This window comes from Papaver somniferum, chromosome 7 (genome assembly GCF_003573695.1).
Source record: "Papaver somniferum cultivar HN1 chromosome 7, ASM357369v1, whole genome shotgun sequence".
Taxonomy (NCBI): Eukaryota; Viridiplantae; Streptophyta; class Magnoliopsida; order Ranunculales; family Papaveraceae; genus Papaver; species Papaver somniferum.
The window spans coordinates 164,258,513-164,275,248 of NC_039364.1; the positions used below are offsets into that span (position 1 = coordinate 164,258,513).

At 37.4% G+C, this 16,736-nt stretch overlaps 2 protein-coding genes across 2 annotated transcripts; both read left to right on the forward strand.

The window, feature by feature from the left end:
• Nucleotides 1–7,514: 7,514 nt before the first annotated feature.
• On the forward strand, nucleotides 7,515–11,575 carry LOC113298965 (organic cation/carnitine transporter 7-like). Its single transcript, XM_026547866.1, has 6 exons — nucleotides 7,515–7,764; nucleotides 7,865–7,934; nucleotides 9,169–9,439; nucleotides 9,982–10,219; nucleotides 10,374–10,932; nucleotides 11,026–11,575. The coding sequence occupies exons 3-6, from the start codon at nucleotides 9,219–9,221 to the stop codon at nucleotides 11,262–11,264; spliced, it is 1,257 nt and encodes a 418-aa protein (XP_026403651.1). The 5' UTR covers nucleotides 7,515–7,764; nucleotides 7,865–7,934; nucleotides 9,169–9,218; the 3' UTR covers nucleotides 11,265–11,575.
• A 745-nt stretch (nucleotides 11,576–12,320) lies between these two features.
• LOC113295487 lies at nucleotides 12,321–13,884 on the forward strand. Its single transcript, XM_026543821.1, has 2 exons — nucleotides 12,321–12,725; nucleotides 12,904–13,884. The coding sequence occupies exons 1-2, from the start codon at nucleotides 12,321–12,323 to the stop codon at nucleotides 13,882–13,884; spliced, it is 1,386 nt and encodes a 461-aa protein (XP_026399606.1).
• The last annotated feature ends 2,852 nt before the right edge of the window (nucleotides 13,885–16,736 follow it).

The window sequence follows — 16,736 nt, forward strand, 5'->3', positions numbered from 1 at the left end:
GGATTTTGTTGAACATTTCGTGTATGTTCTTGCATCCTTACAAGAGAAAAAGCTTGCATAAGGGCGAAACATGGTTAAAGAATTGAGTTCCTCCTTCAACCCTCTAATAAAACTCATCATAAATAATTTTGAGTAAGCCAGGAAGTTTTCATAGTAAAAGAGATTTATAATTCTCAAACTCTTCAAAATAGTCATCAACATTAGTTATTAGAATAATATATTAAAAACACCCATAATATTTTAATTACCAGGATATTCAGCCCTAATGCATGCTTGTTCAGCCAATTCAGACCAAGAAGTAATAATCTATCAGGTTGAAGGTTCAAAATCCACTTATTTGATGGTACATAACCACCATATGGTTACTGTTAGACCAAATTCTTTTGCTCCCAATTTTTAAAACCAAATTTCTACTTTGCTCCCATTTTTAAACCAAATTTTCTTTTTCGTTTTCCCATCAAAACCAAAATTTGTCTTTTTCCCAACAAAACCAATTTTTTTCCAAAAAGTCCAATCCCATTAAAAAAACCAAATTTTCTTGTAGATAATGTGTTAGTTAAATTTCCTTTTGTATATATTTTGCTAATCCAATATGATCTCGGCTGAAATATGTTGGATTTTTGCCTTGAATAACGGAGTTTTAATTCTGCTTTCGCCGAAATCGGGTATTCTCTCTCCTTTTACTCTACTCAGCATGTCCCTTTCCATATGTTGCATTTTAATTCTTTCCATATTTTGAAACATTGAGGACAATGTTTAGTTTAGGTTTGGGGGTATAGAGTAGATACCACGATAATTTGCCATAATTGAAAACGAACTCCTTCTTCTTTTTTGAAAAAATTGAAAAATTCCAAAAAAATTGAAAATTGAAAATTCAAAAAAAAAAAAAAAAATTAAAAAAAAAAAATCATAAAAATGGAGCTCATTTACCTTGAAATGTTGACTCTTGTGCAAATATGTATTTTATTAGGAGTCTTAGTCTAGATATTTAGGCACCCTGATTCTAGCACAATTCACATAGTGATAAGAAATTTGCACGCGCACGATCTACCAATACATGTATGGCCTCGATCTTCAAGGTGTTTGATAGGAAGTTACGATTGCCAATCACTTTAGAATACTGAACGAAACTTGACTAGCTTGTTCTTTGGTTGGTTGGGATAGAAGGTGGAGGTTACATTAAGAAAAACAACCATCGAATTTAACTGGGTGCATCAAAAAGGGCTACCTCTTGCAAAGTGTCATGTAACTTTTGTTTCTTTTGTTATGTATCAAAGGTGTTTTTGTTTTTAAAAAAAAAAAAAAAAAAAAAAAAAAAAAAAAAGAGAAAAAAAAAAAAAAATATAATAAAAATAAAAAAAATCATCAAGTATTTATCAATTCCATTCTCTCTTGTTCCAAAAATAAAAGAGAATAGTCAATGTAAATAGTCATGTAAATAGTCATTTTGTTGTTTTATTGTAATAAGCAAGGAGGGTGTATGCCATTGATGTACAACGCGAGTAATTGTGAAATACCTCCAACTCATTCACAATTCTCGTAAAGTCCGGACAGCTAGCAGATTTCGACCTCAGTTCTTAGCCTGAGAAACTATCTCTTGGTGATTAGTAGTCATACTTCAGATCTTTCTTTACACATGTGTAGATACACTTTACACTCTTATCACATGTCTTTTTTGTTATCAGTGCTAGGATTGTGCCTTTGATAGTAGATTGACATCTCCATTTTGCTGTGAGCTTAAACTGTTTTGCACATGTCACATTTGATGGAATCTGAGCTTATATTTTGACCTAGAACTTTGTAGGTACGTTCTAAGCAAACCTTCACGAGACTTCAACTCGTCCACTAGGGACACTTAGTGGTTTAAAAGGCTTAGTGCATATGCTAAATGCATTCGAGAGACCAGCGACAGTGGTATAGTTAGGATTTCCTTAGTTTTGTTTTACTTGAGGACAAGTAAAATTCAGGTTTGGGGGTATTTGATGAGTGCCAAATATTGTATATATTTATCCCTTTTTGTTGGCATTTAACTCATCTTTTATGCATTAATTCTACATTTTATCCCATATTCTGTATTTTCATTGTTTTCAAGAATAAATATTTTTCTTACTTAATTTTGCATTTTTAGGTAATAAATAAAGATTGGATGAGTTGCGGAGCAAAAAGAGCAGAAAAGTGGTGAAAAGCCGGGAGAAATTACGCAAGGAAGCCGCAAAGAATGGAGCGCACGTCCAAAAAGCTGGAAATGGGCTCAAGAAGAAGAAAGTTGCTCTTAAAGAAGAAGTGGGCTCAAGGTTTTCCAAGCCCAAGCTCATTTCCCAAACCCATATTCTATACCCAAAAGCCTAAAACCCAAATCCATACCCGCTTGCGTCTTCAGCCGTCAGATCAGTTCTCAGGAGCATCCGACGGTCGCTCCCTTGCTGTGCATCGAAGTTTGATATCTCCGCCTTACACTACAGTACCTAACTCCATCAAGTACCGTTCGTTTCGTCGTATCTCTTCATCCGACGGTCTCTCATCGCCTGCCTCCGCATCGCCGTCAGATCCACCTACCATCTTCCCATCCATCGGTCCAGCTTCGCGAAACATCAAAAATCGCTGAACCCGCCTCACACCCTAGAGACCTAACCCTATACCCATCGCCAAACACTCCCCTCCTTCTTTCCATCGACTTCTTCCTTCCTTCTCCTCTGCAACTTCTCCACCACCAACTCCACAACTGCTCCACCGTACCACCTGCTCCACCATCTCTACCACCTCACCTCTGCAGCGCCATCACTTCTTCACCATCATCACCCGACACCACACCATCCCCCTAGCCGAGTTGCTTTAACTCCTCTCACCAACTGACCTAGGTGAGGGTTGATAAAACATCTCGAATTAGGGAGAAATTGACGCAATTGGAGGCAGAGAAGGACCGAGAGAGAAGAAAAGAGGCATGGGTCACCACCAATTCAGCGGATTTGGTGAGCAATTTCGGAATTTAAATACCTAATTTTAATTTTAGGGTTTGGAAATTATTGGGGCTTTTGTAGTATAAATAGCTCATGGTGTAGAACGAGTGAAGGGTGTTCTTGGGCTAGCCGAGATTCCCCCAAAATTGGGTTAGTTTATGTTTAATTTTAATTTCAATTTTAACTGTTCAATTTTAGGGTTTTTATAATTTAATGTTCTTATTTTTAATTCTGTTTTGATACTAATGTTTAATTTTTGTATGATAATTTCCTGTTTTGATGTTTAATTTCAATGTGTGTGCTGTTTCATGTTCTGTTAATGTTAATGTTAATCCTGTTGTTCCCTGTTAGTGTTAGTTTATTACTGTTAGATGTTTGTGTTCATTGTTAATGTTTGTTTCCTGATTAATGTTAAATGTTGTAATGTTTCTGTTACATGTGTCCTGTTAACATGTGTTGTTCTTGTTTATGTGTTAGAGTCATTGTTAATGTCCTGTTAGTGCCATGTAATGTTTAGTGTTAATTTTGTGATACATGTGAAGTGATGGAATGCTAGGCTAGAAGCCTTAGAAGCACTGAACTGATTGTGCAATGGAAGAAATCAGTGCTCATAGCAAGCTGATTATCTTGCCATTCCTTGTGTATGCTTAGGTTGCACTGTGGATTGAGCATTGGGAGAAATTAGTGCTCATAGCAAGCTAATTCTCTTCCCATTCTTTTTGTTTGCCTGTATTCTTGCCTTAGCCTTGCTCTGTTAGTTTCACTATCATCCTTGCCCTTGGCCTTAGGCCTTGGTTCATTTATCTTGCTCACACTGTTTTCTTCATTGTCATCTTTGCTTGCTGTTATCTTGTTGTTTACTGCATTGCTTGTGCAGCTGTCTAGTTTTTCCATTGCTTTTGCCCTGTTGTTTTTTTTCCTACCCTGCTACTCATTGCTTGTGCAGCTGCCTTTTTGCACTGCTACATTGCATTCCCTGCTGTGCAGTACTGCTACCTGGTGCTGCCAGTTCTTCCCTGCTGTTGCTGCAGCTGCCTTTTCTTTCCCCTGGTGCTGTGCACTTGCCTTGCATTGCTTGTGCAGCACTGCTGCAACCCTGTTGTTGCTGCTGTTTTCTTGGCCTTGTGCTGCTGTGCACTGCTTGTGCAGCTGCTGCTGCAACCCATCTGCCCTGCAACCCTGCTGTTGCTGCTTTCCTCTGCATTGCTGCATTGCCTCCCTTCCACTGCTGCTGCTGCTGCAACTGAGCCCAAAGCTCACTTCAACACTGAGCCCAAGTTCAATTCAGTGAAGCCCAAAGGCCTAGCTAAACCAAGCCCAGTTTCTAAGACCAAAAGCCCATTGTAAATTGTTGAAAGACCACAGGCCCAGCTCAAACCAAAGCCCAATTCAATCAACTGTGGGCTTAATCAAAAGCCTGATTCAGAGACTAAAGCCCAAGTTCTCAGTTCATCATTCAAAGGCCCTAAGCACAATCATAACCCATTGGTTACCAAAATCCATTGGTACCCAAAGCCCAACAATAGCAATTTAGAGCCCAAATAGCTATAAACACTCCAAAACACACCCGATCTCTGTGGATCGACCCGTACTTGCACGAGCTACAACCGACGACCGTGCACTTGCGGTATTACTGTAGGCCCCCGTTTTTATTGCGCTTAATTTTCATACAAATCTCCGGGCCCACCAAGTTTTTGGCCGGGGATAATTTTTTACACCTCTTTGAGGCCTGCCACCTAGAATCGTTCTTCCACATTTGGGATATTCAGAGATTTGAAATCCCTCATTCTCCTTCTTCAACAAAACCATCAAGAACAACCCTTCTCTACTCAGATCTGGTCCATTTTGGACCGTATCTGAGCATATTTCTTCACCATTTCTTGTTTTCTAGGTTAGTTAGTAGTTTTAGCTTAATTTTTATTACGTTTTGTACTATCTACACCATTATGGTTGTTTTATATATCTACTATTTTGAGGTTCATCTTCGCTTTAATGGCGGTTCTTGACTATTGGGTTGGGTTCTAAGATCGATAGTGATGCTCTCCAACGATGAAATCTTCATCTTCATCGGTGATTTCTTTGACGAGTAAAGCTTCATCATTAGTTATAAGAGATTTGAGCAAATCACTCCTATTTTTGGAGCATATCTTTCCAAAGAAGAAAAAAAAACTAAATGGTTGGGATTAATTTCCAAGAAAAACCATTCTTCCTCCGATTTTATGGGATCTTATTTATTTACTCTGATAATCCTTCTCTTTCGCTTGTCGGATTTCTCGGTATTGTACTTTTACGGTATGTTCTTGTTACTTTTATTCTCTTATTTTCGATCTTAAATTTATTATAACCTCGAATTTCCATTAATGAAAAGGTTCCTTGTTTATCAAAAAAAAAAAAAAAAAAAAAACCGGCCGTGAGTTATAACCCCAAAGGTGTCACTATCCATAGAAAAAAACTCCAACAAAACAAATTGTTCACAAAAACCCCATTTAGCATAAACTGTCCATATTACCCTGCTAGTTTAAATTAACCCAACAAAAACATAAATCAACCCCAGATTTAATTTTTATTATATTGTCACCAAATACAACAACACACCACCAACTAGCAACACCACCGGCCACCATCCGCCTCCGACCACCACCACCGATCGCCGCCGACCACCACCATCACCGACCACCGGTCGCCACCCACCACCACCACCACCACCGCGCCACCATCGTCGCCGCCAACCACCACCACAGACCGCCGCCGCCGAGCAACACCACCATTATCGCCGGCCACCACCACCACCAACCAGCCGCCACCGCCACAAAAAAAAAGAGTTTCATTGATCAATATTCAACAAAATGAGAAAAAAAATGATGAAACCAAACAAAAAAAATGATGAAACCAAAATTTGGTTTCATCATAAAAGAAAGGAGAAGGAAGAAAGAAGAAAAAATGAAACACAATAAGATGAAACCTACTACCACCGTCAACTGCACCACCCTCATCGCCGCCACAACCATCATCACCACAACCACCACTATTATTACCTCCTCAACTAAAACTAGTTTCAACAAAAAATAATCCACCTCTGTCTCACCATCAAAAATTGATTTCATAGAGATCAATATTCAACAAAATGAAAAAAATACGATGAAACCAAATTAGGTTTCATCATTTTTCCACATATTGTCATTTCACCAACACAAATTCAATGATGAAACCAAACACGACGACTTCCAAGTCATGCCGATTAAACTAGGAAAAAATCAAGTGAAACCAAAATTTGGTTTCATCATAAAAGAAAGGAGAAGGAAGAAAAAATGAAACACTATAAGATGAAACCTACCATCACCGTCAACTGCACCACCCCTCATCGCCGCCACAACCACCAGTACCACAACCACCACTATCATTACCTCCTCAACTAAAACTAGTTTCAACAAAAAAATCTTTGGTTTCATGATAGAAAATAGGCAAGCTTATGATGAAACCAAATTTGGTTTCATCGTAAGTTTACTGTTTTCACCAACCAAAACTGTCAGAATTTGATGAAACCAATTTTGGTTTCATCATAAATATGTCATTTCCCCAACACAATATTGATTTCGACGATGAAGATGTATCATCATTTGCTGGTGTTGTTGGTCGTCGATTTGAAGGTATTGGTGGTGGTTTTAGATGATAGAAGGAGCAGCAGAAGTAATGTTGGTGGCGGATCTGACATGTAGTGGTGGGAAAAAAAAAGTAAGAGGAGGTGGTGTTGTTGATGGAAAATCAGGACGTAGAAAGAGAAGAAGGTGATGATGGTGTTAATGGAGGAGACGGAGGTGCTGTTGGTGGCGGATCTGGACATAACGGCTGGTTTGACGGTGGCGAAGCTACTGTTGGTGATAGATCTGAACATAAAAGTAGAAGAAAAGAGAAGAAGGTATTTGTGGAAGAGATGGAGGTGTTGTTGGTGACGGATCTGGACATAACAGCTGGTATGGTGGTGGCGGAGCTACTGTTGGTGATAGATCTGAACATAAAAGTAAAAGAAAAGACACGGAGGTGTTCGTGGAGGATACGAAGGTGTTCGTGGAGGAGATAGAGGTGTTGCTGCTGGTGATAACGGAGGTGTTGCTGCTGGTGTTCGCGGAGCTATTTTTTGCTGCTAGTGGTGATGGTGGTGGGGAGAAGGAGGCGGAGGAAAGAAGAAAAAAGAAAAGAGAGAAGAACAAGAAGAAATCAAGATAAAAAGGGTATGTTAGGGTTTTTTTTTAAATAATAAAAACTAAATTTACTCATTATTATTTGACATGGAGTTTTTGTGCCACATTTTAATCAAATGGTTTTTATTTATTAAAAATAATATGGATGGATTTTTTGTACCACAAATTTGATCACCTTGGTGTTTTATGACGAGTTCTGGAAAAAAAAAATTGAGGTGCCAAGTGTTTGGATGAATGGACGAAGTAGTGTAACAAAATGAGAAGTGGCCCTATGGAATCAAGAAAGTCCCAACACAACCGTTAAAATACATAAATCCACATCCCCAAACTAAACAAGACAAAAGATCGTTGTCTCTCTCTCTTGTCACATTTGAGTCTCTTTGAATAAACAACACAGTCATTTTCTTTCTTCTTCTTCTGCATCTTTGAAGCAAGAAAATAAACCAAACTAAGAACGAGACTTTGACTTCACAGGCAAAAAACCAATTTCCGCGGAACCCCTTCCCTCATTTTCATCTTCTTTGATCTGAAAACATCTCAAACCCAGAACAACGGGAAGGAACAGAAGATCCCTTATTCATTCCTTCATCATTATCATTCTAATCAGAGTAAGTTTTTTTCCCCCTGAGTTTGTGAATCAATTAAAGATAACATCTTTATGATTATGAGATTCAAATCTCTCTAATTGTTATGCTTCTGTTATTGTAGATGCATTGGAATTTGGTGACTAAATCGAACCACTATAGCTTTATGCCCCTTCACTAGCCCATTTGAAGAGGTAATTCGATAGACACCCCTCTAATGTATACATTGTTTGTGTTGCAAAATTTGTCAATTTAAAGCCTTCTCCTATTCTGGTTCGTACCTGTCTATAGATGAAATGCTTAGGACTATGTTCTTGATTTCATTGAGCAGAATCACTCTGCTAAGTCCTTGTCCTGCTTCCTATCTGACAGCTTCTCTACTAGTTCCTCCTTTTGCTTCATCTGATTCAGGGTAGCATCAAGTGTCTCCTGAAAAGTCACAAATAAGCCCCATATTATTAAGTGAGACAGAGATAGATCTCTCCCAAAAGATTCTGCAAAAACACACCTTAAGAATAAGTGGTCAACATTTTCATCATTTATTCTATTACAGAGAGTTAATATTGATTGGAAAAAAACTTCCCATCCTTTCTCTGACTGGGAGGTGATCGGTGATTGCCTTCCAAAAGAAAATCTGGGTCCCAGGCATCACATTAAGATCCCAGATTCTGTATCATTCCACTTTTCTAACCTCAGCATTTCTATGACATAAGTAATGTATAAGCAGACTTGACATAGACAGAGCAATTTGTAGTACCTATCCACTTAGTGGAGTGTAGTCCATTGTGGCTAGCAAAAGGTTCAAAGATTCTAATTTTCAGCTCCTTGTCTAGGCTTTGGGATAGAAACATGAGGCAACCATTTATCATTCCGAGCACTAATATGCTACCATTCCCTACCTCCTAACAGTGATTCTCTTTAACAAAAACACCACTCTTCTGCCATTGAGTAATCTTGCATTTTTTTTGTATATTTGCACTAGTTCGGTTCAATTTTTTATTTTATTTTTTTCAATAAATTGGTGAATAGACGAGTTTGAACCTAAGGTTATAAAGCTTCACCAACCTACTAGAGAGGCATCTCAGCTTCAAATTTGGTGTTTTTGAAATACATGATGAATGATGATATAGAACATATTGAACAAGTGTCTGTTAAGAACAAATTGACTATATCTGATGACACACTCTTTGGTTTCAAGATCCAACAATTCATCGCATGGGTTTCCTTGTTATTGCTTCTTAGTTTTGTTCATATCTCTGATGAGATTCTATTTTGGATTCTATAGAAGTAGTAAAATACTGAATGTAAAATAACCCTCCATGTTATAAACAACTAACTTAATGTTGGTACATATGGCTTCTAATAATGTACAAAATCAACTATTGTATGAATCCCGGCTGAAACTTTAATATTCCCTTGGTAGTGCAGATGGGAGGAGGAGGAGGAGAAGGTACACTGTAGATGATGCACTTACAAAAATGGGTTTTGGGACCTTCCAAGCTCTTGTACTTGCTTACGCTGGGATGGGTCAAGCTGCAGAAGCGATGGAGATGATGCTTTTGTCTTTTGTTGGACCAGCAGTTCAGGCTGAATGGGCCCTTTCTTCTCGTCAAGAAAGCATGATTACCAGTGTTGTCTTTGCTGGTATGCTAGTTGGAGCTTACACTTGGGGAATAGTTTCAGATAACCACGGAAGGAGGCAGGTCCTTTCTATTTGGTTTAACTTTACTATCTTATGTTCCTCATGATTCCTCCAGTCTTAAACTACAAATTTTTGAATGCAAACCACAACGGGTTTCATGATTCTTTTGTCTTTATTCAGCATTGAATTCATCCAAAATATGTTGCTAATGTTGCTACCACAGGTCCATAGCTATACGAGTCTTGAGCGTCCTGTTCCAGACCAACCAAAGAGGGAATTTATTCTAATTTAGGATTAGACGTAACTGCTCGCCAACACCGAACATGACTGAACTTAAATCAAAACAAAACTCTTCTTATCCCATGTCCGGATCGTAAAAATTCTTGACTGGCCTTTTATAGTTGTGATTTATGGACCACTGCTTAAACATAGGTGACTGAGTTGATGTTTGTCTGCTCTGTATTTCGTTATTAGTTTATCGAAGCTGAGGTTTATACAAATAGAAAAACGCATTGCTTGATTATTTGATTTCTTTTTTACCTTTAACTGTTCCTTCTTATAATATATCTCCTAATATGTTCATTTCTTTCATTTTCCAGGAAGGGATTCCTCATAACTGCAATTTGCACTTTTTCGGCCGGGTTTTTAAGCGCTTTGGCCCCAAACTATATTTCATTGATTTTTCTCCGTTGTTTGGTTGGTGTTGGTTTGGGAGGTGGCCCAGTCCTCTCATCATGGTTTTTAGAGTTTATTCCTGCTGCTAACAGAGGTACTTGGATGGTGATCTTTTCTACTTTCTGGACTCTTGGAACAGTTTTAGAGGCTTCTCTTGCATGGGTATGACTACTATAATCCTCTGCAGTGACCAAGTTTTTTACACATCTTTTGTATTTCTTAATAAATCTCTATCCAAAAACGTATTCATAAAGTTGTTTGAGACTGTATTTTGGTTTATTTTGCATATTTATCAGGCGGCATATTTTTACTGCAGTTAGTCATGCCGACACTGGGATGGAGGTGGCTACCAGGACTGTCTTCTTTTCCTACATTATTTTTACTCATATTTTACAAATTTACGCCAGAGTCACCAAGGTATTTTTGCACAAAAGGTAGAATAGATGAAGCACTTTCCATCTTAGAGAAAATATCGAGACTGAATGGAGCTGAACTTCCTTCAGGCAAGCTTGTTTCGGATCACATATATGAGCTTGAGCTGGATGAAAAAAATAATCCATCAGAAGATACTCTTTTACTATCACCCACAAAGAGAAACGATAGCCCCATTGTGTCTCCTAAGAATAAAGTATCGTCAGAGACCCAAGGAGGTCTATCTTCATTGCTTTTGCTACTTTCACCAGAATTAGTGAGATCAACACTTCTGTTATGGATTGTGTTCTTTGGTAATGCATTTTCATATTATGGTCTCGTATTGCTAACTTCGGAGTTAAGCATCCAGAATAGTCAATGCGACCCAACTTCCTTGCATTCAGGAAACTCGCCAACCACAGATAACAATCTATATATAGATGTTCTTATAACGAGTTTTGCAGGTAAACTAAGTTCCAATATTGTCTTCATCCAAGAAGACTAAATCTAAATTTGTTCGGTGTTTTTGACTGTTTGACTTTAACTTGTTGTTCCAGAGTTTCCTGGGCTTCTGTTGGCGGCAGCTATTGTAGACAGGATAGGGCGCAAGCTCTCAACGTCAACAATGTTCTTCATTTGTTGCATATTCCTTTTACCTCTAATGTTCCATCAGCCTGAGAATATAACCACGGCTCTTCTTTTTGGAGCTCGCATTTGTATTACAGGAACTTTCACTGTTGTGTATATTTATGCCCCAGAGGTTAGTCCTATATACCTCTGTGATGCATGGTCTTAAAATTTGGTTTTGGTGTCTATTCTGCAGATTTACCCGACATCTATTAGGACGACTGGTGTAGGAGTAGCAAGTTCAGTGGGAAGAATAGGAGGCATTATATGCCCAATGGTGGCAGTAGGTTTGATACATGGATGTCACCAAACACTTGCCATTTTCTTATTTGTGGTTGTAGTATTTCTTGCTGGGACTGCTGTTGTATTCTTTCCCTTTGAAACCAAGGGACGTGAACTAACCAATAATTCTGTAATATCACCATCGTCATCATCTAAAAGCAACATATCACTGTAATTTGACTGATGAAATACAGATGCTTTTATATCATCTTTGTCGTAGTTGACTGAAATTCTCTAAACATGTATATCTTCTGCTCACAGAAGGGGAAAAAGTCTAAAAGAACCTGGCTTGGTGGTTAAAGTGGACTTAGAAGAAGCTTCTGATAATGTCATATGGAATTGCCAAAAACATATATCTACCCATATGTTAATTGCATTACATATGTTGGTTGATTTTGACGTCTATTATCACCATGTGGATCAGGCAACTTCCACAATCCACATGTTTTATCCGATTCAATAATGCCTACGAAAATAATTGATGGCAGTCTTTGACTCCATATGTGTTCGATGAAGGAAGTTAAGATCGGGACAAATGATAAATCTACATAAATCCAGTGTCTACTTCAGTCCAAAAATTCATCCTAAACATGGAAAAATAATAGCCAGAATTCTTAAAGTTTCCCTGATGACAAAAAATGATAGATATTTCGGAACTCCTCTATTTTTTGATAAAAATAAAAAAGCGAACTTCGAGCCGCTTCTACAAAAATATTACTCCACTCTACAAGGTTGGAAATCCAAACTCCTATCTCAAGCGGGGAGGACAGTTCTGATAAAATCTATCCTTCAAGCTTTCCCAACGTACCAAATGCAGGTGCTTGCCTTACCGAAAGAAACCTTGGATCAATTGGATCGCATCCAAAGAAATTTCTGGTGGAATAAAGAAGGATAAGAAAAACAAGGAGGATTCATCAGAGCTTGGAAGTACATATGCAAGCCTATGGCTCAAGGTGGTTTAGGTATTAAAAACCCTCATCAATTTAATATAGCACTTCTCACTAAACTAGCCAGCAGATTAATATTAGAAAAAGACCAACTATGGGCAAAAATTCTCAAAGCGAAATATTTTCCAAATTCTCATCCTCTAGAAGCTTCTAAAGTTTCTAAATTATCGTGGATTTGGACAAGCATCCGAAAAGGTCTAGATTTAATTAAAGGAAACTTTGTCTGGCAAGTTAAAAATGGAAACTCGGTTAAAATATGGGAAGATAAATGGATTCCAAATTCGGAAGTAATACCGCAACCACAAGATTCGCAGGCCACAGTTCCAAAAAGAGTTCAAGAGCTCATAACTGAAGAGAATAAATGGGATCAAGAAAAACTAGACAGTTACTTTAGCCCGAAGGTTAGAAAGAAAATTCAAGCCATAACCCCGAGAAAAGAAGAAGAAGACAAAATCCAATGGTTACACCATCATTTAGGACTCTTCTCGACAAGAAACATTTATTATTTCTTAGCAAATCAATCTCAAGAAGATGATAATTCGTTAATAGACTTCATGGAAAAGTATATGGAAAATTCAGGCAATTCTAAGAATTAAACTGTTTGTGTGGAAGCTAGCTGGAAAAGCTTTGCCTACATCTTCGAGACTAGGGGCACATAACCCGGAAATTGAACCAAACTGTCAACTCTGCAATTCTCAAGTTCAGGAAACCGAGAATCACTTATTCGGATCTTGCCCTTTCGCCAAAGCCATTTGGTTCAGTTTTTCGCTAGGAAACTTAACTTCTTCAGCTAATACAGATCCAATTACTTCATGGGTTAAAGGGTGGCTTGTATACCCAGATTTGGATAATTTGGTAGGAAAAATCTCGACCATATTATGGTTCATCTGGAAATATAGATGCTCGGTGGTCTTTGAAAATATAATCCCAAATCCAATGCAACTAATTGATCAGATCAACAGATTTTTGCAATCCATCCCTCAAAAGGATAAAACAAAGGGACTGGATACCAATCACTTAATGATGATCAATACCAGATGGTCAGATATAAACACTGACTGGATAGTATATATTTATGCTTCTTTCAAGGAAGAAGACCTTTCAATGGGATACGCTCATATCGTCTATTCAGTAGATCACCATACATTTATGCACATTTCAGCGGGTTCGGAGACAACTACTTCGGCTTTTCATGCGGAAGCGAAATCTTTACAAAAAGCGGTCATCTGGCTAAGAGACAATGTCTTGTCTAGCGTTTCAATAGTAACTGATTGTAAAGTCTTGGCAGACAGCATCAACAAGGACAACACAAATCTCTCATGGACAGTCGAAAACATCGTTAAAGAAGCAAAGACAATTTTAAGAGATCTTCCTCAAGCTCAGGTAAAGTTTACAAATAGAAAATATAATTCAGCAGCGGACCTAATTTCCAAGGAAGCAAGAATAAAGATCCTTCAACATATGTCTACGAAATTCAAACAAAAAATTAAGCATTCTAGCATTATCTCTAATGTATTTGATAGAAACGAAATTGTAAATCTTCTGTACTATATTTGCTAGTTAATATATTTCATCTTCCCATCAAAAAAAAAAAAAGGAAGTTAAGACTCGAGAGTCTTGAGACCCGTATAGGGGCTGAATGATAAAAGGTTCCACCACTTACCAAGGGGGACATTTTATTGTCCACCTTCCCACCATGCATAAGGACGCATGATCCAGTTGGGCTATGAATGGATAAATATGATTTTGGCCAAATAGTAGTGTGGTATAATAAGACTAAGTCGATTGAGCTAGATTTGGCTGCTAGATTATCCAAAAAGTGTTGTAGTTCAAAAAAGAAGTGTTGTCTATCTGTTAACACTAGTTCTCTCTCCTAGCAGTTGCACGCATATGAACTAGTAGTGAGATAGTTGCGCTGAATGGTTCAGCGCAATCAAAATCACCTTTTCTCGGAATGGTACAGCGCATCTAGATTTATTTTTTCATCTGGCGGTTGAGATAGTTGCGTTGAACCACAACGCAACCTAAATCTACTTTTCGCTGAATAATTTAGCACAACTTCCTAAATCTACTCTTCGTTGAATGATTCAGCGCATCTAATATGCTAGATTAGAAATACCATAGGACTTAGGAGATTATCCTAGCTGAAGTGGACTTCCAATCTAGATGCTAGATTAGAAGACCATAGGACTAAACTTAACAAGAAGGGGTGGACGAGGGACAAAATCTAATCGTTTCTTTTAAGAACAATTATAAAATATAGTAACATAGGTATGGAGAATCCACTATTTAAAGTTAAGAGTAAAATACAAATCGACCAATACAATGAAATGGGGTTTCCATGACAAGATACACGTCAACCATTATATTGAAAAGTGTAAAAGACAATTAAGCACAAAATTGAAGATTAGTAAATGATTAAGTTTAATTTTATTTTTTTTCTAACTTCGATAAACCGATTATATCGTTTTACATTAGACAACATGAATGCATATTGGATATCCCATAAGTACCGGCGGATGATGCGCAGTCAAACCACAACTACAAAACTTATGTTTTCCATAATTTCAAAATTATCAATCTATTGTGTGCTCTTGGTTGGATTAAGTATTATAATCCTTGAACTCGATTATTTTGTTAAAGCTTCATTGTGTCTTACGGGCTTTAGTTCATTGACCTAGTTTGTGAAAAATAAGGGTATCAATTGCACAACCAATTTTTATGTCGTATAGGAACATGAATTAAATTTATACTTTAACAGCTAAATATAAACTTTAATGCGGAAAAGTACGTAAAAGCACATACTGGAAAGGAGAGGGTACCAAATATACCATCAACTTTTTTGTTCGGCAACCTGTATGACAAACCTAATACAATTTCAAGTAAGTCAAATCATAGACCCTTGAATGATCAACTTGTATATAAAGTTTTTCTCCTTGTCTTCCATAATTAATAAGTAGACTAAAGGTATGTCTACCTGATTGTGTAGAAGATTTCTTGGATGATCTCAAAAATCAATATCCAAGATCAGTCTAGTCAGTTTCCGAATTGCACAAAATCTGAAGTCTATCAACAAGTATGAAACTTGTAATCTATCTTTCAAGATATGAATTCAACAAGAACAAGTCTTGGTTTCATCTCAATCAAGAAAGACTTCACCTATCTAGACTGATTACGTATTACTTGTGATATTTTTCTATTATAGAGATAAACAATATAATGCGCAAAAGGAAAAAAACAGAACGTTAATATCCTCTCTCTCTTCCCTAGCCTCCTAATATTTCTACAATTAGACTATTTTTGTGTTTGATTTTAGGGGGATTTTGTGTTTCCCCCTCAAAATAAATAGTTATTTTGCATCACCCTCTTTAGAAGTAACTAATTAGCAAAACCCCCTTTTCTGTTATCTTTACCGTCTATTCTCAGGCTAGATACCTTTTGGACAGTAAGAGTGGTTTTCATGCCTTCTAAATATAAAGAGACGTGTTAGTCATGTATACATCTTCTCGCTAAAACACTGGATTATTACATGAACCACCAAGACAAGATTCATGAAACAGAAGCTCAATCCAATCTAGTCTGACCTATATTAACCTATTACCCACAATTCAAGTAAAAAAATGGGCCTTTTTTGACGTTGAATATCATTTTTGACTGACCAATCTTCACCATTTTCATGAAGACCACCGTCGCCCCCATTAGCAACACCGTTGTGCTTCCATTAATTTTTAAAAGAATAAACATTCATATGATTCATCAACATCAGCAATATCAATTCCTTTCGATGTTGTTGGTCACATTTTCCTCCCAAGAAATCAATTGAATATATGTTTGCTACAAAGTCGATTAAGGTATGACAGTGCGAGTACTAGAAGTTAGGGTTTCATCTCTTAAGGATACAAAGTCGTTCTCCATGATCTCGTTGGATTTGTAGTAGTTGCAGTCATCGTCACCATGAATTCAATTTCGATTATTTTAACCATTTGTCCAATTTATCTTCTTCTTTCGATCCTCAATCTAAAACAACAAATTACTAAAACCCATAAATCAATTTCGCAGATATACGAGAAATTTCAAACCAAGGTTAAAATTATGGTTACAGTGAAATGAAATTTAGGGATTTTTATAAATGATGAATGATTGATGTGATTGAGAGAAAAGTGTGAAAAGGAATCAAAGGGGTTTTTGTTTTGGATTATTTGGATGACTGTGAACGGTAACCAAAGGAATCTGGTGTTGGGAGGGCATGAAGGTATCGGTGTTAGAGCAACAAAGAAGACGAGATAGAGAAGAACAAACGGTGACAATGAACTTGTTTTAATTTACACACAATGAGTTGCACGTGCACAACTAAGTACATTGTAACGGCAGTTATAACCGAAAGGGGGTTTGCCCATTAGTAATTTATAAAG